Source organism: Nannospalax galili, unplaced genomic scaffold, assembly GCF_000622305.1.
Source record: "Nannospalax galili isolate Female #2095 unplaced genomic scaffold, S.galili_v1.0 scaffold548, whole genome shotgun sequence".
In the NCBI taxonomy this organism is placed as follows: domain Eukaryota; kingdom Metazoa; phylum Chordata; class Mammalia; order Rodentia; family Spalacidae; genus Nannospalax; species Nannospalax galili.
In genome coordinates, this window is record NW_008358999.1 from 1,119,970 (window position 1) to 1,144,135 (window position 24,166).

General features: G+C 47.2%; 2 protein-coding genes across 3 annotated transcripts in view; one reads left to right on the forward strand and one right to left on the reverse strand.

Moving 5' to 3' along the window:
- Positions 1-9,308, forward strand: part of Agmat (agmatinase) — a 14,869-nt gene extending 5,561 nt beyond the window's left edge. Inside the window, exons 3-7 of the mRNA XM_008822666.2 lie at positions 1,651-1,699; positions 2,574-2,769; positions 5,577-5,756; positions 8,047-8,131; positions 8,755-9,308. Coding sequence (XP_008820888.1) covers positions 1,651-1,699; positions 2,574-2,769; positions 5,577-5,756; positions 8,047-8,131; positions 8,755-8,828 — 584 coding nt within the window. The 3' untranslated portion in view covers positions 8,829-9,308. The remainder of the gene's footprint in view (positions 1-1,650; positions 1,700-2,573; positions 2,770-5,576; positions 5,757-8,046; positions 8,132-8,754) is intronic.
- A 1,070-nt stretch (positions 9,309-10,378) lies between these two features.
- Dnajc16 (DnaJ heat shock protein family (Hsp40) member C16) overlaps positions 10,379-24,166 on the reverse strand; it is a 52,777-nt gene continuing 38,989 nt past the window's right edge. For both annotated transcript variants that reach the window (XM_008822667.3, XM_017795485.2), the window contains 7 exons: positions 20,967-21,150; positions 18,314-18,496; positions 18,059-18,135; positions 16,993-17,073; positions 16,813-16,911; positions 15,255-15,425; positions 10,379-14,225 (listed from right to left, as the gene is read on the reverse strand). In XM_008822667.3, the coding sequence (XP_008820889.1) occupies positions 13,844-14,225; positions 15,255-15,425; positions 16,813-16,911; positions 16,993-17,073; positions 18,059-18,135; positions 18,314-18,496; positions 20,967-21,150 (1,177 nt within the window). In that variant the 3' untranslated portion in view covers positions 10,379-13,843. The remainder of the gene's footprint in view (positions 14,226-15,254; positions 15,426-16,812; positions 16,912-16,992; positions 17,074-18,058; positions 18,136-18,313; positions 18,497-20,966; positions 21,151-24,166) is intronic.

The following is a 24,166-nucleotide window of genomic DNA, read 5'->3' on the forward strand; positions in this document are numbered from 1 at the left end:
CATGATATAGGTGTATTTAACACACATGTAGGCAAAATACTCATATGCATAAAATAAATTTTTATATATATATAAGGCTGGGTATATACTATGTCTAGCATGTGTGAGGCCCTGCGTTCAGTCCCCAATAACAAAATTAATAAAAATAAAGCTGGGCACGCCTTTAATCCCAGCACTTGGGAGGCAGAGGCAGGTGGATCTCTGTGGGTTCAAGGCCAACCTGGCCTACGTAGTGAGTTCCTGGCTGGCTGGGGCTACAGTGAGACCCTGTCTCAAAAAAAGACCAAAAAAAATTAATAAATAATCGAGGCCAGCCTGGTCTACATAGGGAATTCCAGGCTAGTCAGGGCTAGCTACATACTGAGACTATGTCTCACCCGTATCCCCCCAAATAAGTAAATAAATAAAATAGGACAGCTACTAGCTACAACTGAAAAAGTAAAATTTTACACTAGTGAGATGACTCAGCAGGCAAAAGCACTTGGAATTTAAACCCGATGATCTGAGTTCAATCTTCAAACCGGTAGTGGAAGGAGAGAACCGACTTCTGAAAGTTGTCCTCAGGCCTCCACAGGCATGCCATGGCACTCTTAGGCCTAAAGTAATACAGATATGCACACGTATACATGCACATGCATACACACACGCACACTAATAATATGTAAAATAAAAATGTAAAAATAGGGGCTGTAGAGTTGGCTCAGTGGTTAAGAGCACTGACTGCTCTTGCAGAGGACCTGGGTTCAATTCCCAGCACCTACATGGCAGCTAACAACTGTCTGTAACTCCAGTTCCAGGGGATCTGACACCATCTGACCTCCATGGGCATTGTACAACATGGGTGCATATACAGGCAATACACTCATACACAAAAAACAATAAAAATAAATTTAAAAAATTGAAAAATATTCAGCTCCTAAGCCATCAGTAAGGAAATGCAGCTTAGATCATTCACACCCTCACAGGAGGGGCTGGAGACATGGCTCAGAGGTTAAGAGCACTTACTGCTGTTGCAGTGGACCCAGGTTTGGTTCCCAACACCCACATTAGGCAGCTTACAACCTTCTGTAACTCTAGCTCCAGGGAGACCTGATGTCTTCTTCTGGACCTGAGGGCATTACACTTACATACACAAACCCACATACAGACAGGCACATATACATATAATCAAAAATAAAGATAAAATACCTTTAAAAGATAAAAGTGGCACACACCTTTAATCCTGGCACTTGGGAGGCAGAGGCAGGGGATCTCTGTGAGTTCAAGGCCAGCCTGGTCTGCATAGTTCCAGGACAGCTGGGGCTACAGGGAGACCCTGTCTCAAAAAGACCAAAAAAAAAAGAAAGAAAAAAAAAAGACCAGAAATAAATAAATAAATGGATAAAGATAAATCTTTAAATAAACCCATCAACACAAGGAGTTCTATTGGACAGAGCTGTTCTGGGGACTGGCTCATAGGCCTCGATATATGTCATTTCTTCTAAATAACAGCAAGGGCATTTTCCTTTTAAAATGCCATCCATGTCTGTTCAGCCCTCGATACGGTTCTATAGTATACTCGAAAGGGTGACAGAGTCTGGTGACTTTGGGGGTGCTCCCGAGACATTCTTGCCCACATTCCAGATGTGTGCTCCTCTTTTCTCTTCACAGGCGGCGATCACACAATCACATATCCCATATTGCAAGCAGTGGCAAAAAAGTAAGTTCCACATGAGGCCCAGGCAAGGTTTCAACATTCAGGAGCTGAGGTCCAGTTGCTAGTTCTTAATAGTACTGGCATTGGGTGCCTACTGTGGCTCAGGTTACTGAGGATGACAGGAAATTCCCCAGTGAGCTGTTTCTGTGACTTGAAACTAAGGCTGGGCTCCAGGTGTCTCTGTCAGTCACCAGCTGGAAGCCAACACACACCTCAGGCCCTCTCCCCTGTCCCAGATCTGCTGTGGGATCTGCATTTTCAGCTGGCCTCTGATCTGGAAGATCAGTCTCTATGAGCCACATAACCTTCAGTTTGCTTTGCCCCACTGGCCAAATACAAGTACTGATACCCCCTAGACTGGTGCTTGCGGAGAAGGCCCTGTTTTTTTCTTTTCCCCCCCAGAGGGCCTTTCCCTGTCTGGACAATGGAGACTGGGTTTTCAGTAGTGGAAGTCCACTCAAACTGAGCAGCTTTAGCTGATTTAGTAGGAGAAAGGGGCTGAGGCAGTAGGTGGGAGTCCAGAATTCATTTTGGGAAGGCACATGGGTAACATCCTGGTTGGAGGTGGTTGGAACAGGTCTGTCTCAAGTTTTGCTGGCCTCCGATTTGGGGGATCATGCAGGGGTGAGGGGGAGGAGGAGCAGGGTCAGAGCAGGTGCCTCAGATGGAGAAAGGGTGACTCACTGGTTTATCCTTCAGTGGGTTCTGCTTTGAGCCACCATCCCTCTGCAATTCTGGGTGCCAGGTGTGGGGTGGCCAGTCACATCTGCTTCTGCCAGGCTCCCCGAGGTGCTAAGTAAACTGAACACAGAAACCAGGTGTGAGGCAGGTGACTGGTGCCGGGACCTTGACCTCTGAGCTGCTGTTTTCTCACCAGGCATGGCCCTGTGGGTCTAGTGCATGTGGGTGCCCACACGAACACAGCTGACAAGGCCCTGGGAGAGACGGTCCATCACCGGGTGCCCTTCCGCCGAAGTGTGGATGAGGGACTGCTAGACTGTAAGCGTGTGGTGCAGATTGGCATCCGGGGCTCTTCCATGACCTTGGATCCCTACAGATACAGCCGGAGCCAGGTGATAGGCAACATCCTCTCCCTTTGTGAAAGTGTTGCTTTCTCAGTGTCAAAGGTTTCAACAGGGGCTGGGTATGGCGGCACAGGCCTGTAGTCCCAGTCCTGAAGGATCAAGAATTCAAGGTCATCCTCAGCTACATCCTGAGTTGTAGGTCAGCCTAGAGACTGTTTCAAAACAAAAACAAAGACACCAAAACAGAGGTGGTGAAATAGCCCAGGGGTAAAGGCACATGCCTTGTTTCTGGGGACCCATATGGTAGAAGGAGAGAATTCCTGAGTTGTCCTCTGACTTCCACACGTACACACCTACACACATGTGCACGCACACACACATACACAAAATAAAAGTCCTGGGGACCCACATGGTAGAAGGAGAGAATTCCTGAGTTGTCCTCTGACTTCCACATGTACACACCTACACACATGTGCACGCACACACACATACACAAAATAAAAGTTAACAGAAAAGGGGCTGGAGAGATGGCTCAGCAGTTAAGAACACTGGTTGTTCTTGCAGAAGACCCGGGTTTGAATCCCAGTGCCCACATGGCAGCTAACAACTGGAACTCCCGTTCCAGGGGATCCGACAGCCTCTTCTGTCCTCTGAGGGCATGGCATGACACAGGCGCACTTATCTACATGCAGACAACACACGCATACACACAAATATAATAAACAAAATATTAAAAAAATTAAAAAAAACAAAAACAGGAAGCAGCCTGGTAAAAAAGGAAATGAGATGCCAAGTTTGAGTCAAGAAAGACGCGGGGCAAAAGTGAGAATATTTTTGTTTTTTTGCTTTTGTTTTTTTCTGTCTTTCTCTCCCTCTTTTCTTTTCTTTCTACAGGGGAAGTCTTCCTATAGCCCCAGCTGGCCTGGAACTCGGTATCTAACCCAGGCTGGCCTTGATCTCACAGAGATCTGCCTGCCTCTGCCTCCTGAGTGCTGGGACAAAAGGCGTGCGCCACCATGCCTGGCTTTTCTTTCTTTTTGAGACAAAGTCTCACTATGTAGCCCTGGCTGGCCTGGAACTCACTATGTGGACCAGGCTGGTATTGAACTCACAGAGATCTACCTGCTTCTGCCTCCAGAATGCTGGGATTGAGGGTGTGTGCTGCCATGACTGGCCGATTTTGTTCTTTATATTTTATGTGTATGAGTGTTTTGCCTACATGTATGTAAGTGTACCATGTGCATGCAATGCCCATGGAGGTCAGAAGAGGGGGTTCGATCCCCTGGAACTGGAGTTACAGATGGTTGTTAGTTACCATGTGGGTGCTGGGAACTGAACCCAGGTCCTCTGCAAGAGCAGCCAGTGCTCTTAACTGATGAGCCATCGCTCCAACCCCACTTTTGTTTTTCTAACTCTATAGCTGAGACTGGCTTGGAACTTAGGCTGGTCAATCCCCTTGCCTCAGTCTCCTGATTCCTAGAGTTACTGGTGTAAGCCACTGTGCCTGGCTCAGGGACGTACTAATGAGGCAGAAGCAGCCTGTCTCTGGGTAGCTGAAAGAAGCAGAAAGCAACCAGTTCCTTGAAGGCTACTGGGCTGGAAGAGATGAGGGTCTGAACCCATGTCTATGATGAATGCCTCTTGGTTTTCATTGTAATTAACCCACCAAGCAGAAGGCTCTGAGGTGGACACAGTTTACGACCACCATGGAAAGACCCTAGTCCTTGCTTTTTTATTTATTTAATTAATTTATTTATTTGTCTTTTGAGACAGGGTCTCCCTGTAGCTCCAGCTGGCCTGAAACTCACTATATAGACCAGGCTGGCCTTGAATGCAGAGATCCTCCTGCCTCTGCCTGCTGGGACTAAGGGCATGTGCCACCATTCCTGGCTGCTATTTTTATTTTTTAAATTAGTTTATTATTTATTTATTTATTTATTTATTTATTTATTTATTTATTTTTGGTCTTTTTGAGACAGGGTCTCCTTGTAACTCCAGCTGTCCTGGTACTATGTAGACCAGGCTGGCCTTGAACTCACCGAGATCCACCTGCCTCTGCCTCCCGAGTGCTGGGATTAAAGGTGTGTGCCACCACGCCTGGCCAAAACACCCTTTTTAAAAACAATGGTAATTTTCGTTAAAACTCCCAGTTTAAAATAATTTTCATTGATGTCTGCGTTTCATTAATCCAATATGAAAGTGCACCACATGTGTGCAGTGCCCACAGAGGCCAGAAGAGGGTGTTGGAGCCCCTGGAACTGGAGTTATGTATGGTTAGGCACCATGTGGGTGCTGGGCATCAAACCTGGAACCTCTGGAAGAGTAGCAAGTGTTCTTAACTGCTGAGCCATCTCTCCAGCCCAGCTTTATTATTTTTAAAATTTTACTTTATTTTAAATCATATTTATTTATTGTCTGTGTATGTGTGCATGTGAGAATGGGTGTGCACATGCCATGGAGGGCTTGTGGAGGTCAGAAAACAACTTGTGGATTTGCTTTTCTCTTCCACTGTGAGGGTCCCAGGGATTAAACTCAGATCATCAGGTGCAGTAGCAAGTGCCTTTACCCACTGAGCATCTCACCAACCCAGTACCTTGCTTTTAGAGTGTGCCAAGGCCAGTGTCCTGGACAGAAGCATCTAGAGGCATAAGTGACCAAGTTCCTTACCCTTGCTTTCAGCAGAGATCCTTTCTGATCCCAACCCCCATACCAACTTTGACCGTGCTTCCTTACTTTACCTGTGTGCAGACTGTAGCTCCCTCATGGAAGTTGAGGGTCAGATGTACTGTGCAAGTGAGGAGCTCAGCTTGGGGTTGGCTTTGACCTCTGGCTCCTTGATTATCCCCCCTGCTCAGGGCTTCCGGGTGGTCCTGGCTGAAGACTGCTGGATGAAGTCACTGATTCCTCTGATGGCGGAGGTCAGGCAGCAGATGGGGGGCAAGCCGCTTTACATCAGCTTTAGCATAGATGCTTTGGATCCTGCCTATGCCCCAGGAACAGGGACACCCGAGATTGCTGGGCTCACCCCTAGTCAGGTAAGTAGGATTCCCCAGTGGATTCCTAGGATGTGGATTCTTAACACTACAGTTTCCTGGCCTTTGTAGAGTCTTCAAGAATCAGGGGCTCCTTTTTCCCCCACAAGGTCTCACTCTATAGTAGTTCAGGTTTGCCTAGAATTAACTATGGAGCCCATGCTGGCCTCTAATTTACCTTCTGACTGCTAGGATTATGGGCAGCACCAGGATGAGATTTTATTTTATTTTTTGTCTTTTTGAGACAAGGTCTCCCTGCAGCCTCAGCTAGCCTGGAACTCATTATGTAGACCAGGCTGGCCTTGATCTCACAGAGATCCACCTGCCTCTGCCCCCCAAGTGCAGGACTAAAGGTGTGCACCACCACACCTGGACAGGATAGGATTTTAAAGGCAGAGCAACTAAGTGTGTCCAAACTGTGGCTGGCAGGCTACATGCTCCATTTGGCTAAGGGTAGCTATGGATGCAGTCCTACACAAAACTGTAAACTTACTTAAAACACTAAGAAATTAAAAAAAATTTTTTTAAAGCAACACTTTAATATTTAACATTTTATTTTTATTATATGTATGAGTGTATTACCTGCATGCATGTAAGTACACCCATGTTGTGTAGTGCCCTCAGAGGTCAGAAGACAGCAGCATTGGATCCCTTGGAACTGTAGTTACAGATGGTTGTTAGCTGCTATATGGATGCTGGGAACTGAAATTCTGTCCTCTGCAAGAGCAGCCAGTGCTCTTAACCACTGAGCCATCTCTCCAGCCCCCAATATTTTTATTTTTGAAAAAAATTCTATGTATGTGGGATTGGAAAGATGGCTCAGCTGTTAGCAGTACTCGTTGCTCTTCCACATGGCAGCTCACAACCATCTATAGCTCCAGTTCCAGGTGACCCAATGCCCTCTTCTGGGCTCTGTGGGCACCAGACATGCAAATGGTGCACTTACATACATGCAGGCAAAACATACACATAAAATTTTTTTTTTTGGTCTCCTTGAGACAGGGCCTCCCTGTAGCCCCAGCTGGCCTGGAACTCGCTATGTAGACCAGGTTGGCCTCAAACTCAGAGATCCACCTGTCTCTGCCTCCCAAGTGCTGGGATTAAAGGCAGGTGCCCCAATGCCTGGCTTCACATAAAAGGTTTTTTTGGTCTTTTTGAGACAGGGTCTCCCTGTAGCCCCAGCTGTCCTGGAACTCACTATGTAGACCAGGCTGTCCTTGAACTCACAGAGATCTGCCTGCCTCTGCCTCCCGAGTGCTGGGATTAAAGGCATGCGCCACCACGCCCAGCTAACATAAAATTTTGTTGGACGTGTGGGAGTATGTTCTTGGGGCTCATTGTAGGTTGTTGGCGTCTCAGTGATGAGGAACTGGTTTGAGCCAGGACTTTCATATCCGTTGCTTTTCTACCTGTTTTGCAGTGCCAGGGATTAAACCTCACACAAGCTAAGCAAGTGCTCTGTGACTGAGCAATGTCACCATCCCAAGGGCTCTTATTTCTTTGGGGTATGAGTGCCCTTTCTTACTTTCTACCTCTTGTGCATTCCCATCTCCAAAACAAAACACACTGCTTAGGGTTAAATTTGCAAAGCACATACACGGGGATTGACTACCTACCATGGTGGCTCAAGAGTTTGAGAGTCGAGCTCTGATGAGATCCAGGAGGGCAGGGCCTTTCATCTGCCTATTACCCTGGCCTTAGAGCCTAGGACCCTGCATGATATACAGACAGTAGGTAATCCAAGATGTGGTATGTGAAGACTGCTTTAACCTAGTCAGTGTCTAAGAAAGGATGGTCATAATTACTTTCTCACAGTCATTCCCAGGCCTACTAGAGGGATTTCTGGAACAATTCTCAGCCCTCTGCTTTTCAGCTGCAGGTTAGAAACCTCTGTGGACAAGGTGACTGCCTTCCTACTGTCCCAGCATCCTGTCTTTGGGCCATATCCAGTGCTTGCACTGACTTGTCACAGTGCCTATTTGAGTCTCTGCCTGCCATGCCCTTCATCTGCTGGGCCAGTCCCCTGAACTGTTTGTACCAGGTAGCCTCCCCCATGTGCGCATGCTGTTTCCTGTGCTTTTGATATCGGGGGCTTGTCTCGAAGCCCTTAACAGGACATCACACTGACTGATGTGCTTGACTCTGCCGTCACACCACAAGGTCCCCAGGAGAGGGGCTGTGCACTGTTTCTCTGGGAGGCCTACTGGTGTGGCTGTGGCCAGCACAGGTCTAGGTCAAGGCTAAGTATCTCTTGCATTTCATTGTCATTGATTGTTACTTTCACCCTGGACAGGCTCTGGAGATCATCCGGGGCTGTCAAGGCCTGAATGTGGTGGGCTGTGATCTCGTGGAAGTTTCCCCACCGTATGATCTTTCTGGTGAGTAAAGAGAAAAACTGATCCACAGACAGCTGCTAGTTTAAATTGTATTCATCTAGTTAGTAAGTAGAAATGGCTAGGTCTGCTTGTTAGACTTGGGGACCCTGCTGAGGCTGTCCAACGGCAAAAAGAACCATGTTATCGCACACCTGACAAGCATGAGCTAATGAACCTGAACTGAACCCCGGGGAGGGGGCCAGGTATTGTTAGTGAAGAGAGGCAGAAAACAGCCTGCTGTTTATCCACCACAGGGTGGCTCAGTTCCAGGCTCCTTTGAATTTCATTGACAATCTGCATGTTTATGTAAAGTAGGGAGCTGCAGCAGCTAACCCTGAGCAGATGCTGACCCAGTAATTATAACAGAAAAAAAAACAAAACAGTTAGGCCTAGTGGCCTCAGAGGGTAGACGGTGAACACAGCACTTGCCATTTGTATAGATTCTGCCTCTGAATTTTCTCATACTGTGTCCAAATGATACTTGGGAGGTCGAATGTGTTCTCACAAGTGGATGACATCCAGAGTTCAGAAGTCAGGGATCTGGGAAGGGTAAGGCTGGAGTCCTGGGAGGCTGGGCTTGGGAAGAGTGGGTATGTGAAGTTCTTAAAGCGTTTGCTCCTTCCTAGGTAACACGGCCCTCTTAGCTGCTAACCTACTGTTTGAGATGCTGTGTGCTCTCCCCAAAGTGACAACTGTCTGAGTCTGTGTTCTTCGAGATAAAACAGACTCTCATGGACAGGATCTCAAGGATTTGTGAGTGAACAGTTTGAGTACTGGAGTTTACTCCAGTAAAGCTTCCTTCTGTCATCAGTGGCTCTGAAGTAAGGACATTCAGAACTTTAACCCAAGCAGCTCCTGTTTCTTAGGAGAGATGCTTACTTAAAAGTAGTAGCTCCAGGTACAGTGGTGCGCCCTGGTGAGTGCCTGCAATCCCAGCACTTGGGAGGCTGAGGATTGCCACAAGGTTAAGGTTAATCAAGGCTATTCAGCAAGATTGCAGGACTGTCTCAGAAGGTCAAAATAAACAAAACCACCCCCATTTATGCTGCTTTTCCCTTTGATGAAAGATGGTAGAGGGTGAAGGAGACGGGGATGGAGAATTTCATTCAAGGAGATCTAAAATGAAAGGAATAAAAAAAAAAAAAAGCCTTGTGAGATAATACTATACAAATATTCCATATGTCTACAGTGGTTTTCTTTTTTTGGGGGGGTCTTTTTTTTGAGACAGGGTCTCCCTGTAGCCGCAGCAAGTCACTATGTAGACCAGGCTGGCCTTGAACTCACAGAGATCCGCCTGTCTCTGCCTCCCAAGTGCTGGGATTAAAGGTGTGCGCCACCACACCCGGCTGTGGTTTTCTTTTTTAAAAAAGATTTTTATGGGGCTGGAGAGATGGCTCAGTGGTTAAGAACACTGGTTGTTCTTGCAGAAGACCTGGATTTGAATCTCAGCACCCACATGGCAGCTAACAACTGTCTGTAACTCCAGTTCCAGGGGATCCGATGGCCTCTTCTGACCTCCACGAGCATTGCATGACACAGGTATACTTAACCTACATGCAGGCAATACACACATACACATAAAATAAAATATTAAAAGATTTTTATGAGTGTTTTGCCTGCATGTCTGTGCGCCACCTGCAGGCAATGCCCACGGAGGCCAGAAGGGGTCATCAGATCCTCTGGAACTGGAGTTACAGGTGGTTTTGAGCAGCCACGTGGGTGCTGTGAATAGAACCTAGACCCTTTGTAAGGACTGAGCCATCCCTCCAGGCCCTGCAGTGTCTTTCTTTAGTTCCTCTGGGGAGCTTAGGGCCACATCTTGGTTTTAGGGCCACTGTGAACATACACAAAAAGAAAATAGCTTGCAGATCCTAGTAAGGAGATGTACAGTTCCAAGACCTCTAGGTGGGCATGGTGGGTCCCAGCAGGGATCTCAGCACTTGAGAAGCTGAGACAGGGGAACTGATGTGAGTTTGAGACCAGCCTGGTATACAGAGTAAGATGATCTGCCTTTCACTTCAAGCAAGACAAAGAGGGTGTGCAAAATGTCTTCTAAACTAGACACAGTCAGCTAGGTCCTTCCTGAACCTTCTAACCTTCTCCTTCTATGACTCAGTTTTGCATCATCTACACACATTTGGCTCACGAGATCTGCTGTGATTGTAAGCATGTGTTGAGTGACATGCAAATTCTGTTGAGAATGTGTCTGGGATCAATTTTTCTTACAATGTAAGAGGTACCCCATAGCCATCACGCATTAAAATAGTTTATTTGTTTCCAGTCCATAGTAGTCTTAAAATAACATCAGCTTCAGTGTCTGTTCACAATACAAAAAAAGGACAAAAAACCGAAATAAAAACAAAACTGAAAGAAAAAACAAAAAACATAGAACATAAAAAGACACTATTTGCCAAATAATTTATTTTTTCCTAATAGTATCAAAAGTGCAAAATATTCACCCTCCTCTCAGATCCGAACATGCAGATTCTGCAACTGCCACACTGCACGCAAGGCGATGGCAGGTATGTGGACACACGCTATGCTCCATCCAGGGAGGTTTTCTACACCTACTTGCTTACTTTCTGGTGCTAGGATCAAAGAATGCAGGGCCTCATACGTGCCAGGTGTTTTGCCACGGAGCTACACCCTGACCTCTGCATCACTTGTTTTAGATTTTCTGATAGGGTCTCATGTAGCCCAAGCTGGCTTCGAACTTGCTCATGCTAAGGACAACCCTGGACTCCTGATCCTCCTGTCTCTACTTCCTGAGCGCTGGGATTGCAGGCACGTGCTACCACATCTGGCTCCCTGCAACAGCTTTTAAGGGATTTTAATTATTTTTTCCTCATTGTTGGGGATCAAGCCCAGGGGCTCACACAGTCTAGACAAATGCTCTGCCACTGAACTACAGCCCCAGCCAGGAATTCTACTTTAAAAAAAGAGGTCAAGTGCTTGCATGTAATCCTTAGTGCAAACAAAGCAAATGGGTCAGATAGTTTTTTAAGGTGTGGGCAGTGATGGCAGCTACAAATCAATCAGCATTAAGCAAAGGCTGCAAGTTTGAAGAGGCTGTGAATGAGGAGACATCCTATCTGAAAACCACAACCAAGTTCTCTAGGGCTGTGGCTGGCTGTGTCCAGGAGGCACATACTGAAATGTTTAGTAGGTGCCTATCAACTGGGGTAGACAGACAAACTACAGCTAAGACCTGAGCAATAGTCATCTTTGAAGCTGGCATGTACTCTACACTCACTTTAGGTTAGTTTTCACCCCACCTACTAAACATGACTGATGCGTAGGCTGCCTTGAGCAGACCCCATCTCTTCAAACAGCATCTCAACTGAAATCGGGTCCTGTGTGATCACATACATCAGAAAGAGAAATCTTGGCATTTGGATGAGCATAAAAATAGCTCACATTTGACACAAAAATTAAAACAATTCATGGAAACAACATTGAGGAGAAATGGCTTGCTCGACAAAGGTGGCTGCTGTGGATGCCTGTAGTTCCAGTACTCAAAGACTGGAGCAGGAGGACCTTGAGTTAGAGGCCAATCTGGGCTACATAATGAGACTCTGTCTCAAAGTAACCAACCAACCCATCAGAGCACCCTAGAGTGTCTTCCTGGTGGACATATCTACCAGTCCCTAAACAGATCTTCAGAGTTTCTGGACTGAAGTATTTTCCAGGAATACTGCTGGCTCAATCACCACTCCTTTCCTACAACCACAACCGGATGGCGTGGCAGCCAGCCTGACCATGCCTTTTATCTTATTTGCATAAATTAAAACAACAACAACAACAGATATCTAGGGAATTTTTGGTTTTCAGAAACTAAGTCATGGAATTTCATCGAATTTAAAAAATAAAAATCACTGAATCAAAACAGTCCTCATCAGAGGACCCCCGGCCATACAAACACACAGAAAGAAAACAAACTATGTGTGTATTCACGTGATGCCAGGGAGAGTGCTCAGGGCTTTGCATGTGCTGGGCAAGCGCTCTACCCTAGAGCCGCATCCTCAGCCTTCAAGATGGATTTTTGAGGACTGCGGAATGGAGGCGACAGATGACTCTAGCTGGTCCAGGTGCCATGAGCAGCAGTGTCCAGTTGGCATCTACTTGGTGGGATGGAAGAATGAAGCTGGCAGTGATTTCGTCATTTTTTAATAAAGCTGTAGACTCTGAAAACTACACAAATTCCTGGGCTCAGATAATTTATCACTTACCACTGGAGCTCAATGTTTAAATTATTCAGGATCCAAGTCGCTTGGTTCAAAGCATTTATGATAAAAGAAATAGTAACTTAGTAAATGTCCTGTCCCTGATTTTTGCCCTTCACTTCACAAAAGGGCACTTGCTTGATAGTAGAACAGATTACACTTGGAAATTGTCCAAACGCCCCTGGTGGCTCAGCCCTAGAAACAAAGGGTATGCCCCCTAGTGGGCTGACATGGTCAGGTGTGGAGCTGTGGTGGGGAGAGGAAGGCGGGAGGGAGTTGATGGTCTGACCCCCCAGCACTGAAGCAGTGACAAGGGAAGAAGGAACCGATTAAGCCGAGACACCAAGATGCAGGCCAGAAGTGGGAAGCCAGCTGTCAGCAGAACAGGACTCTAGAACAAGTCTCAGCTCAACGGTCACAGAAATGACTTCAAGATTCAGCACTTTGGGGGCAACAATGTTCAAAATGCAACTGTCAGAGAGGTTAAGTTCCTTGATATGAGGACGTACCTGGCATTTTACTAGAGAGCCAGTGTGGGAGGGGAGGGCTCCTCCACCTGGCTGCTGGCAGGCAGGCCCACGGTCTTCAGTCTCACATCTACAGGCTTTATAGCAGCTACGTTCAGAGAACAAGATCACAAATTATGGCTCCTAATATCCATCTTCTAAAACTGATGGAGGCAGAAAGGCATCTGAAAACAGGTCAATGGTTCGAAGTCATTATAGTGCTTCTTGCTGGGCAGAATCTGCCCTGGCTGTGGTGGTGCTTTGGGTGGGGGCATGGTGAGGAGATGGAGACAGGGACAGGGACAGACAAGAACGTTCATGAAGGATCACAGGTTGCATCACTCTAGTCAGTGCCCTTCACTTGAAGAAAAACCAAATATTTATGCCAAACTCCCCACTCAGACCCTTTCAAAACCTGGCTGGCCAACTTTCGTGGGGGATACCCCCAAAACGGACTTCTCACCTGCTCCCAGGAGCAGCAGTCCCAAGTAAGGCTGCAGGGAGCTAGGCGTCTCTCAAAGATGGAGCCTAGAAGATGTGGTGGCCTGTCCCTGTGCCTTGGCAGAAGCACAGCAGGGGCCTGGTGGGGAGCCTGAGGCAGGCAACAGGGCAGGAGTGAGTGACCCGCCCGGCTGACAGGCTCACGAAGATCCTGAGGTTCTTCCAGGCACAGCTCAGGGTCAAGCCCTGGGTTTCTCCAACAGAAGGGACAGGACAGCGTAGTGTGAGCATGTTACAGGGATAGCGAAGAGGAGGGGATGAGCGGTCCGTTTTAAATAGTGCGGCATTCTTACGGGGATGAAAAAACCCAAAGGAAAACAGTTCATCTAGGGAATTCAAACCTGTGCTGCGCTTCACTCCTAGGTGACAAAGGAAAGAGCTTCTAGCCATTGTTCTAGAAGAGGGTCTAAAATCTAAACTCTCCCGAAAATCTCTGTTCCTGGGGTGTGTCAAAAATCTGAAGAGTTCACATCTCTTTGGAATCGTCAGTCTAGCTCAGGCCAGGACGGGATGTAAAATCTCTGTAAGGATCCTTCCAGCAGGCGCTCCATCCACAAGGACAGCTTGCTCAGCTTGCCTTTGAGGGGCTTGGGTCCCAGGCCACAGGAAGACTTCCCCCGAGACTCGCCAAGGTCACCCCAGGACCCCACAGTCTCTTCCTCCTCCACTGGTTTTTGGGGCTTGAAAAGGCAGAAGTATTTCTTGTGGCCGTTCAGGGCGAGTACGTAACCAGTGTAGTCCCGTTCCATGAAATGCTTGTCATACTGATTTGGGATTGGGGCTGCGTCTTGAGCAAATTCTAGTAAGTATTCCAGCCACTCTCTGTGTTTGTCCAGACTCAGGAAGGAGAAATGGAGGCAGCTGCTTCTGCAGGAAGATCAGACAGGGAATTCAGGGTGGTCCTGGCACAGTCAACTGCAGGAACTTAAATACCACAGCCAGACTTGAAAAGATATGAAAAGCCTGTTTGGCTGAAGCTACAATTCAGAAGGAGTTGGGAATTCTGGGAGCTTGTGGGTCCCTGCCATAGCAACATCGCCTTACTCAGCCACTCCCACCTGTCACGCCCAGTGACTGGCTTCTGGAACGTACTCTGGGACAGGGAGTATTGGCAGTAACACTGAGCTCAAGCTCTCCTGTTCAGAACCAACGGGACATGAAAGTCAAGTGTGGGCTGGTCTGGAGGTGCAGTTCTGCAATGCTTAGCAGGATCCCTCTCAGTCTTGAGGCCATCCTGGACTACAGACCAAGGATCAGATTAGCCAGGAATACATAGCCAAAATCCCATCTAAAAAAAAAACCCAACTAACCCCTCCCCCAAATAAACAAACAAACAAAAACAAAAAGGCAAAAGAGAAGAAGGAGGCTACAGAGATGCTCAGTGGTTAAGAGCTCTAACCCCTCCCCCAAATAAACAAACAAAAACAAAAACAAAGGCAAAAGAGAAGAAGGAGGCTACAGAGATGCTCAGTGGTTAAGAGCTCTGAGTGCTCTTGCAGAGGACTCAGGTTTGAGTCCTAGCACCCACATGGTGGGCTAACAACCATCTATAAATTCAGTTCCAAGGGATCTGACACTGTCTTCTGACTTCTGAGGGCATTGCATGACATGAATATACTTATACACGTGTAGGCAATACACTCATACACATAAAAATAATATTTTTTAAAAATGTATTTTAAAATATTATTTTAAAAAAACTTTTTTTGGGGGGGTCTTTTTGACACAAGGTCTCCCTGTAGCCCCAGCTGTCCTGAAACTCACTATATAGACCAGGCTGTTCTTGAACTCAGAGAGATCTGCCTGCTGGGACTAAAGGTGTACACCACCATGCCTGGCATTCCCTCTTTTTTTAAATGCATACACACATACACCCATGATCACATGTATACCTACCCAGTAAATGTATAAACTTCCAAAGCAAATTTCTGCAGCAGGCTGGTCTTAGTGGAGTTTGACAGGATGAGGACGACATTCATATGGCCTGGCCTCAGGCGTACCAAGTTGCTGGTGTATGTCACATCTGTGAGTTCAGTTACCTCCACAAAGCCTTTTCTAGGAATCTTGCTGTGGAGAACATCGAGGAGTTAAGATATTACCAGAACAGGAAGAATGTCATTACTTTAAGAAACTAGTGCAAGTGAGGTATGGTGGCTGTGCTGCAAACCCCAACAGATGGAAGGTGGAGGCAGGAGGAAGGCCTCAACTATATAGTGAGGTTGATGCCAGCCCGGGCTATGAAACAAACATACAAACTCCCAATGACAACAACAAAAAAACAAGCAAAAACCAAACCAGTGGCACAGAATGCTGCATCTGGCCAGATGGATATGTGATTTAACATTGGCTCTGACAGCTGGCAGGACGGGGTATCTGACTCCAAGGGGGACGCTGACCTGCAATTTCCCTGGCCTGCAACTGCCCCGGCCTAAAGCTGACCAGGCCTGCAACTACCCTTGCTGCTTTTCAGCTGGTACAAAGTTGGTAGGTCAGAATGGAGGAGGCGACGGCAGCTGCCTTTTGTCTCCTAGTCCCTTGCTGGTGGTTGTGTGCTCTAGAATGATCAAGTTTCAAGTTTGGGGACATGCTGCTGGTCTTCTGGCTCATTTATCTCTTCCCTCGAGTTTTCTTCCTGCTTCATTACTGAAGCTCAGGGAGGAACTGAAGTCACAGGGCATAGGTGAGTCAGTCCTGTATCTATGTGTATGGTGGATTTTGGTCAACACTAGTTAGGAGTGATTTTTTTTTTTTTTTTTTCCTGAACAAGTTGAGTATCCCTTATTCAAAATGCTTGGGAGAGGGCTGGAGGGACAGCTCAGCGGTTAGGAGCATGAACTCTTCCAGAGGGCCAGAGTTGGGTTCCCAGCACCCATGTGGGGCAGTTCACAACTGCCTGTAGCTCCAGCTCTGGGGGCTCTGGCCTCCTCAGGCAAATGCATCCATGATGTGCACATACCCACACTCAGACACACTGACACACATCCAATTAAAAAAAAAATCTCAAAATTTTCATATTCTAGAATATTTGCAAACACGTAATGAGATATCTCAGGGCAGGGATCCAAGTCGAAACACGGCCTTTATGTCTGTTTCCTATACCTCAGACTGAAGGTGACTTCACATATACTCACTGCACCTGCACTGTGACTGTGATTCATCCTATGAGATACAGAACCTTTTAGGTGTGGTGTTATGTTGGCAGAAAGCCTCAGGCTTTGAGTTATTCTCCTGTGTCTACCTCACACACAGAGGAGTGAAGTCCTCTACACCATCCATCCCACATAGAGAAGGGGAGTCCTCTCGTCCTCTCTATATCATCCATCCCACACAGAGAAGGGGAGTCCTCTCTACACTATGCATCTCACACAGAGAAGGGGAGTTCTCTACACCATCCATCCCACATGTTCTATGAGGCTGAGGGGTTGGAGGGTGGTGTGTGCTGTGTTACAGAAACCTGCTGCTTTCTCTCATGAAACTCGGCTCAGTCTTCCCCATCTTCTCAGGAACTTCTTCTTTGTCTGGAGGGTGTGACTCTCGTTCCTCATTTGAGTCGCTAAAGAATGAAAACAAGTTTTACAAAAAAAGGGCACAAACAACCATGGGGGCCGGGGCTCCCCTTGATGGCCTGGCTTACCTGAAAGCCTGGACGATGACGGTGCCGAAGAGGATGAAGAGGGCGGAGAAGATCAGGGACAGCAGGGGCATCATCTCCCGCCTGAAACCAAAGGTGTAGCTGGGTTAGCACCACACCTGCTAGGATTTGGGGTCTGTCTCTCCATCCCAGAGAGAAAAAGGTCCAAACCAGCAGCCTTTCACACCAATAAACCCTATCACAAAGACAGCTGTCTCTGGGGTGAGGAGGGGGCTTGTTTCCTCAGGGTCCTGGTTCACAGACTGTATTCTGGAGGGCTTGTTTTGTATCCCATTATAGCAAGCTGTGTCTAATACACTTGAAAGAAGGAAATGAAGGACTCGAGCTGTAAAGGGAAGAAACAGGGTGTTGGTGGCCGGTGTATAGAATGACTGCAATTTTACTCATTCTTTTATGGCCAGAATAATCAGAACCACCCTCCAACCCCAGTTTGCACCTGGTGTTCTAGAATTTTGTTCACTGCCCCCAACCCCCCAAATCAACACTGGGATTTTTCAGGTACCATGCAGAGTGAAAGGAGTCACAAATGCCAATGGATGTGACTCTGCTTGTCAGGAAGGTCTTTATTGGGGTGGGAATGGGACATTCCTAGACACATCTGTGCACCTACACACTGGACTCCACGTGTGTCAGGTCCAGTGCTGCGCTCCAGACACACCTTGAAGAAGGGGGACAATCCCAGATCTGCTGACTGGAAGGCAGCTGGGTGACCCTTTCCCAGCCAGCAAGGAATTAGTCAGCAAACATAAAAAAGAAAGAAACAAGCTGGACGTGGTGGTACATACCTTTAATCCCAGTACTTGGGAGGCAAAGGCAGGCAGATCTCTGTGAGTTTGAGGCCAGCCTGGTCTACATAGTGAGTTGCAGGCCAGCTAGGGCTATAGGGAGATCTTATGTCAAAAAAACCAAAAAAAAAAAAAAACCAAACAAACAAACAAAAAAACCAGGAAACACCACTGGGCATGTGTGAACACGTTCCCATTGCCTGTATCGGGTATACACTGGCATCCAAGGTAACAGAGAAAAGAAATCGTGACAGAATTCCTACCAATTGCTGTGAAACACACTATCCCAGCAGTCTGTGAGGTACTCAGAAGCAGAGTAGAGCCACCGGAGGAGAAAAACCTATTTGGAGAGGAAACAGGTGGTGGTCAGGGCTGAGCCCCTGATGGAGGCCCCACAGTCTCCCTAGGAAAGCTCGTATGAGCCCCTGGTCTGCTCCTGGTAGAAATCAGACCTATGGTGTCCAGCCCTGTGAGCCCAAGCCCTCCTGGTGGCCCACCCTCCCGACTCTGATGCTCACAGGGGCAAGTTCATCGGTCAGTTCGGGAAGCACAGCTTCCGAGGACAGAAAAGCTGGATCTTTCCGAAGTTGGTCGAGATAACCCAAAAGGATAAATTTATCATTCTCACTGCCAGTCCAGGGATCTCCCAGGGTTTTAAACACCACACGCCCAGCTGTGTTGCGCCTTTCTAAGATAGATACCTGAGAGAAAAAGAGAAAAAGCATTAAGAGTCTAAAAAGCAATGAGTCTCGGGAGGTTGAGGCAGTAGGATCAAGAGTTTGAGCCCCACCTTCAATCCAGCACTTAGGAGGCATAGGCAGGGGGATCTCTGTGAGATCGAGGCCAGCTGGGGCTACAGGGAGACCTGTCTCAAACAAACAAGCAAACAAACACCCCAAAAAACACAAAAAGGAGATGGAGAGACAGCTCAGCTGTTAAGGGCACTGGCAGCTCTTGCAAAGGATCTAGGTTCAGTTCCCAATACCCACATGGAAGCTAATAACGCTTCATAACTCCAGTTCGAGAGGACCTAACACCCTCTTCTGATCCCCCTGGGCATTGTACAACATGGGTGCACTTACATGCATGCAGGTAATACACTCATATACATAAAATAATAAAAAAACAAAAAATATATAAAAAAGAGTTTGAGCCCAATCTGGGCTGCATTAATGAGACTTTGTATCAAAAAAAGTGAGCTACAGTGGTTAAGAGCACTGGCTGCTCTTGCAGCGGGCCTGCGTTCAGTTCCCAGCACCCACATGGCAGCTGACAATGGTTTGTAGCTCCAGTTCTAGGGGATCCGAAGCCCTGTTCTGGTCTTCGCAAGCATGGCAAGCATGTACGTAAGCTGCACTCACACACATGCAGACAGAACACTCATACACATAAAAATAAAGTTTAAGAAGTGTAAGCTAGGGGATGGAGAGATGGCTCAGCAGTTAAAAGAGCACTGGCTGCTCTTGCAGAGGACCTGGTAAGGTCCCAGCACCCACATGGTAGCTAACAACTGTCTGTAACTCCAGTTCCACAGGATCTGATGCCATCTTCTGACCTGCACAGGCACTGTACAACATGGGTGCACTTACATATATGCAGATAACACACTCACACACATGACAATAAATAACTGTTAAGCACAGTTCCTTGCATTTTTTAGGGAAGATGCATAAAAGGGCCTCATGCAGTCAGCAATTAAGCGCAAACACAAATACTGACAAACTTACAACATCTGTAAGAAATTTTTGAAATTTTTCTGGGAAAGAGAATTATTACTACTATTATTTACTTTCTTCCTATGTAGCCCAGGCTGGCCTTAAATTCATTATGTAGTTCTGAGGCTGACCCTGAACTTGCCTCCTCCTCACCACACCTGATTTATACTGTGCTGGGACTTTGTCATGCTACACAAGCTCTCTACCAACTAAGCCATATCTTTTTTTTTTTTGTCTTTTTGAGACAGAGTCTCCCTGTAGCCCCAGCTGTCCTGGAACTCACTAGGTAGACCAGGCTGGCCTTGAACTCACAGAGATCCACTTGCCTCTGCCTCCCAAGTGCTGGGATTAAATGGTGTGCCACCATGTCCGGTCAACTAAGCCATATTTTAGCCCAGGAATTATTATCACATTGTGAGATAGGTCTCTCTGCTTCTTTTTTTTTTCCTCTTCTTTTGAGGCAGGATCTCACTATACAGCCCTGGTGCCCTGAAATTCTATGCAGACCAGACTGTGCTAGTCTTGATCTCATAGAGATCCACCTGCCACTGCCTCCTGAATGCTGGGCTTAAAAATGTACACCACAATGTCTGGCAGGATGAGTCTTCTTACATTAACTAGGTTGGGCTTAAACTCCTAGGCTGAAGAGATCCTCCGACCTCAGACTCCCTGAAGCTTATGTAGCCCAGTCTGGCTTCAAACTTCCTGATCTCTTGCCTCCACTTCCTGAGTGCTAGGACCGCAGTGTGTACCACCATACCTGACAAAAGTAATTATTTTTATGTTGACTTTCAAAACTTCTGTTAAAAGTCCAAGCTCTTTTTTCTCAATAGACTTTGTTTTATTGCTTATGACTTAATGATTTGATATTATAACCAATGAAACCTTTGTCTTGCAGAAAGCATTTCCATGATTATTAAAACGACAACCAAGTCAGAAGAGAAGGCTGATACTTTTCTGTGTGCCCGGAATGAAACCCAGGGCCACGTGCACACCAGGCAAACACTCTACCACCACACTATAGTCCTGGCTCCAAGAAAGGATAGTTCAGGCTTCTGGAGCTAATGATGCACAGGTGGAGAAGAGGGAGTCATCCCTTAGGACCATGGGAAAGAGGCAGAAGAGAAGTTTCCAAAGAGTATTATCTAGGAGTGGCTGAAGATTCAGAAAGTCTGGCCTCTTAAATTCTGTACACCTGGACCTGTCCCCAAAAAGGCTGGTAAAAATAGCTGGCAGGCTTCAGCCTTCCCTCACAGGAAGGATGAGGGCTAGACTGGAGGAAGAGAGCCTCCAACAGGGATGCAAAACGGCCGCATGAGAGATGGCTGACTAAGCTTCCAAATGGGCCTCAGAGGTTTCCAGATGTTTGTGGACTCTGTACTCAACACGCCAAGGCAGGAGGAATAGGAATTGAGGGGCTGGAGAGGACCTGGGGCGGAGGAGGGCAGTGACTCACCGCTGACTTCCCTTGAAATGCCTTGCTGTCTGGTACCAAGGTGCTGGTGAACTCCTGCTGCCGGCCGCTGTAGACATGCACGAACCTCACCGTGTCCTGTGTGTTTGCCAGAGCAAAGGACAGGAAGGCCTCAAAGGGTTTGCTCAACTTGCTAGCCTCAGTAGTCAGTAAGACCACACAGTACCTGCACATGAACAAGAGAGGAGGTTCTATAACCAGTCCCAGGGCAGGACCAGAATCAGCAGTGGCTGCTGAGGGCAAGAGGAGGAGGTGTTGTCCTACAGAGCAAACATACCCTGCACGAGGGAAATGCTGTCTCTAGAGGACACTTCCAAGTTGTCAGTGACCTGCTCCCTTTCTAGATTGGTAATATTGTCCCCAGACCAAATTCCTCCACAGCATCATCATCATCATTTTTTGAGTCAGGGTTTCATCAGCTAGCCTTGCTAGCTTTGAACTTGGCATCCTCCTGCCTCAGTCTCCTCAGTGCTGATTTAAAAATTTTATTATTTTTATTTTTTTAATTTTTAAAATTTTTTGGTCTGTTTGAGACAGAGTCTCCCTGTAGCCTCAGCTGTCCTGGAACTCACTATGTAGACCAGGCTGGCCTTGAACTCAGAGAGATCTGTCTGCCTCTGCCTCCCAAATGCTAGGATTAAAGACGTGTGCCACCACGCCCAGCCCTTATTTTTATTTCATGTGTATTCGTGTATTGCCTGCATGTATGTGAGCACACCCATGTCATGCAATGCCCGTGGAAGACAGAAGAGACTGTCGGATGCCCTGGAACTGGAGTTACGGACAGTTGTTAGTTGCCATGTGGGTGCTGGGATTCGAACCCGGGTCGTGTCATGCAATGCCCACAGAAGACAGAAGAGGCTGTCAGATCTCCTAGAACTGGAGTTATGGACAGTTGTTAGCTGCCATGTGGGTGCTGGGATTTGAACCTGGGTCTTCTGCAAGAACAGCCAGTGTTCTTAACCGCTAAGCCATCTCTCCAGCCCCTGAGTGCTGATTTAAACAGATGCACAACCATGCCCAGACTAGGAATTTCTTTCAAGGAAATGTCACTGGATTGTTGAGGCAGTGACAGTTTTTTATTTTGGTCTTTTGAAACAGGGTCTCTTTGTGACCCCAGCTGGCCTGGAACTCACTATGTAGACCAGTCTGGCCTTGAACTCACAGAGATCCACCTGCTTCTGCCTCCCAAGTGCTAAGACTACAGAAGTGTGCCACCATGCCTGGCTTAGAGAGGCTTTTTAGAAGCCACCTGTCCTGGTTCTCCCCCCACAGGGAGGACTGGTGGAATCTATCTTAAACCAGAGGTGACTGAGCCTCGTTCTGAAGAGGTGTCCTTTTCAAGGCTCTAGTGGAGGACTGGCATTCATTCCTCATTCTCCCAAACCTTCACTGAGCACTTTAGTATATGCTAGGTAAGACTGACAGCATCCCTACCATCACTCTAGTGGAGAAGCCAGGCATCAAATAAACAGATCAACCAGAAATGACAAGTGTGGGAAAACAAAAGGAGGGGACAGAGTGGAATGGAAGGCATCCTCACCAGATCAGGTGGTCAGGGAAATGGCACCTGATAACTGAGCAGAGCCCCGAATGAAGTGTTCCGTGTGAGGAAATGGGCGCAGAGCATCGCAGGCAAGGAGCGTGAGCAGGGAAACCTGGAGCGGGAGAGTGACGTGATCCAGTTCTGCTTCTAAAGAATACTGGCAGGTGTGTGGAGAGACTGGAGGACAAATGGCCTAGAGAGGAGACTGTGGGAGATGTGGAGGACGGGACCACTTAGGGAGTCAGTTCTCTCCATCATGTGGGTCTGAGGAGGTTGCCAGGCTTGGGGTGTCTTTACCTGCTGAGCCATCTCCTGTCCCTCCTCCCCCGATGATTTTTTTATTTTTAGAAAGGGTCCAGCTGGCCTGGAACTCACTATGTAGACCAGGCTGGCCTTGAACTCAAAGATCCGCCTTCCTCTGCCTCCCGAGTGCTTGGATTAAAGGCATGCGCTACCATGCCCAGTTTAGACTTTTTTTTAATTAATCAATTTATTTTTATTTTATATGAATGCTTTGCCTGCATGTATGTAAGTTTAACTAGCCCATGGAGACCAGAAGGCATTGGATATGGACAGTTGTTAGCTGCCATGTGGGTCCTAGGAACCAGATCTGGGTCCTCTGCAAGAGCAGCCAGTGCTCTTAACTGTTGAGCCATCTATCCACTCCCCCCTAAACATTAAAAATATTTTTGTGATTTATTTATGTGTCTGAACGTTTGCCTGCATGTATGCATGTGTACCGGTGTCATGCAATGCCCACAGAGGCCAAAAGAAGGCGTCAGATCCCCTGGAACTGGAGTTCTAGACAACTGTTAGCTGCCATGTGGGTGCTCAGAAGAAAGACACATCTGAGACTATGGATATGGGCTCCTCAAGGGAGAGCCACAGAGAACGAGACATACCCAAGTGTGGGTACAGGCTCTTTAAGGGAGTCACCCAATTCCTTAAACAATATTTAGTTATATTTTCCAATTACATTATCAATATTATCCATTTTCAGGCCAGACCTAAGGATATAGGGCTATAATCTCACTTGTTGGGGAGGTTGAGGCGGGAGGATCAAAAGTTCTAGGTTAGGGCTGGGAGAGAGAGGAGGGAGAGAGGGAGAGAGGGAGAGAGGGAGAGAGGGAGAGAGAGAGAGAGAGAGAGAGAGAGAGAGGAGAGAGAGAGAGAGAGAGAGAGAGAGAGAGAAGAGAGGGGGGGGAAAAGGGTAGTAAGAATATAAGAATATATTATACAGCTAGGTGTGGTGGTGCACACCTTTTATCCCAGCACTGGGGAGGCAATGGCTGGTGGATCTCTGTGAGTTCGAGGCCAGCCTGGTCTACATAGTGAATTCCAGCCCAGCTGGGGCTACAGAGAGACCTTGTCTCAAAAAAACCAAAAATAAAATAAAAAGAATGTGCTGGGCATGGTGGCACACGTCTTTAATCCCAGCACTCAGGAGGCAGAGGCAGGCGGATCCCTGTGAGTTCAAGGCCAGCTTGGTCTACATAGTGAGTTCCAGGACAGCTGGGGCTACAGGGAGATTGTGTCTCAAAAAAGACCAAAAAGAGAAAAAAGAAAAAAAAAGAAATCTGGAGCATGAAAACTTCTAAGAAGGTCCAAGTGGCTATTCGATGCAGTTCAAGTTAAG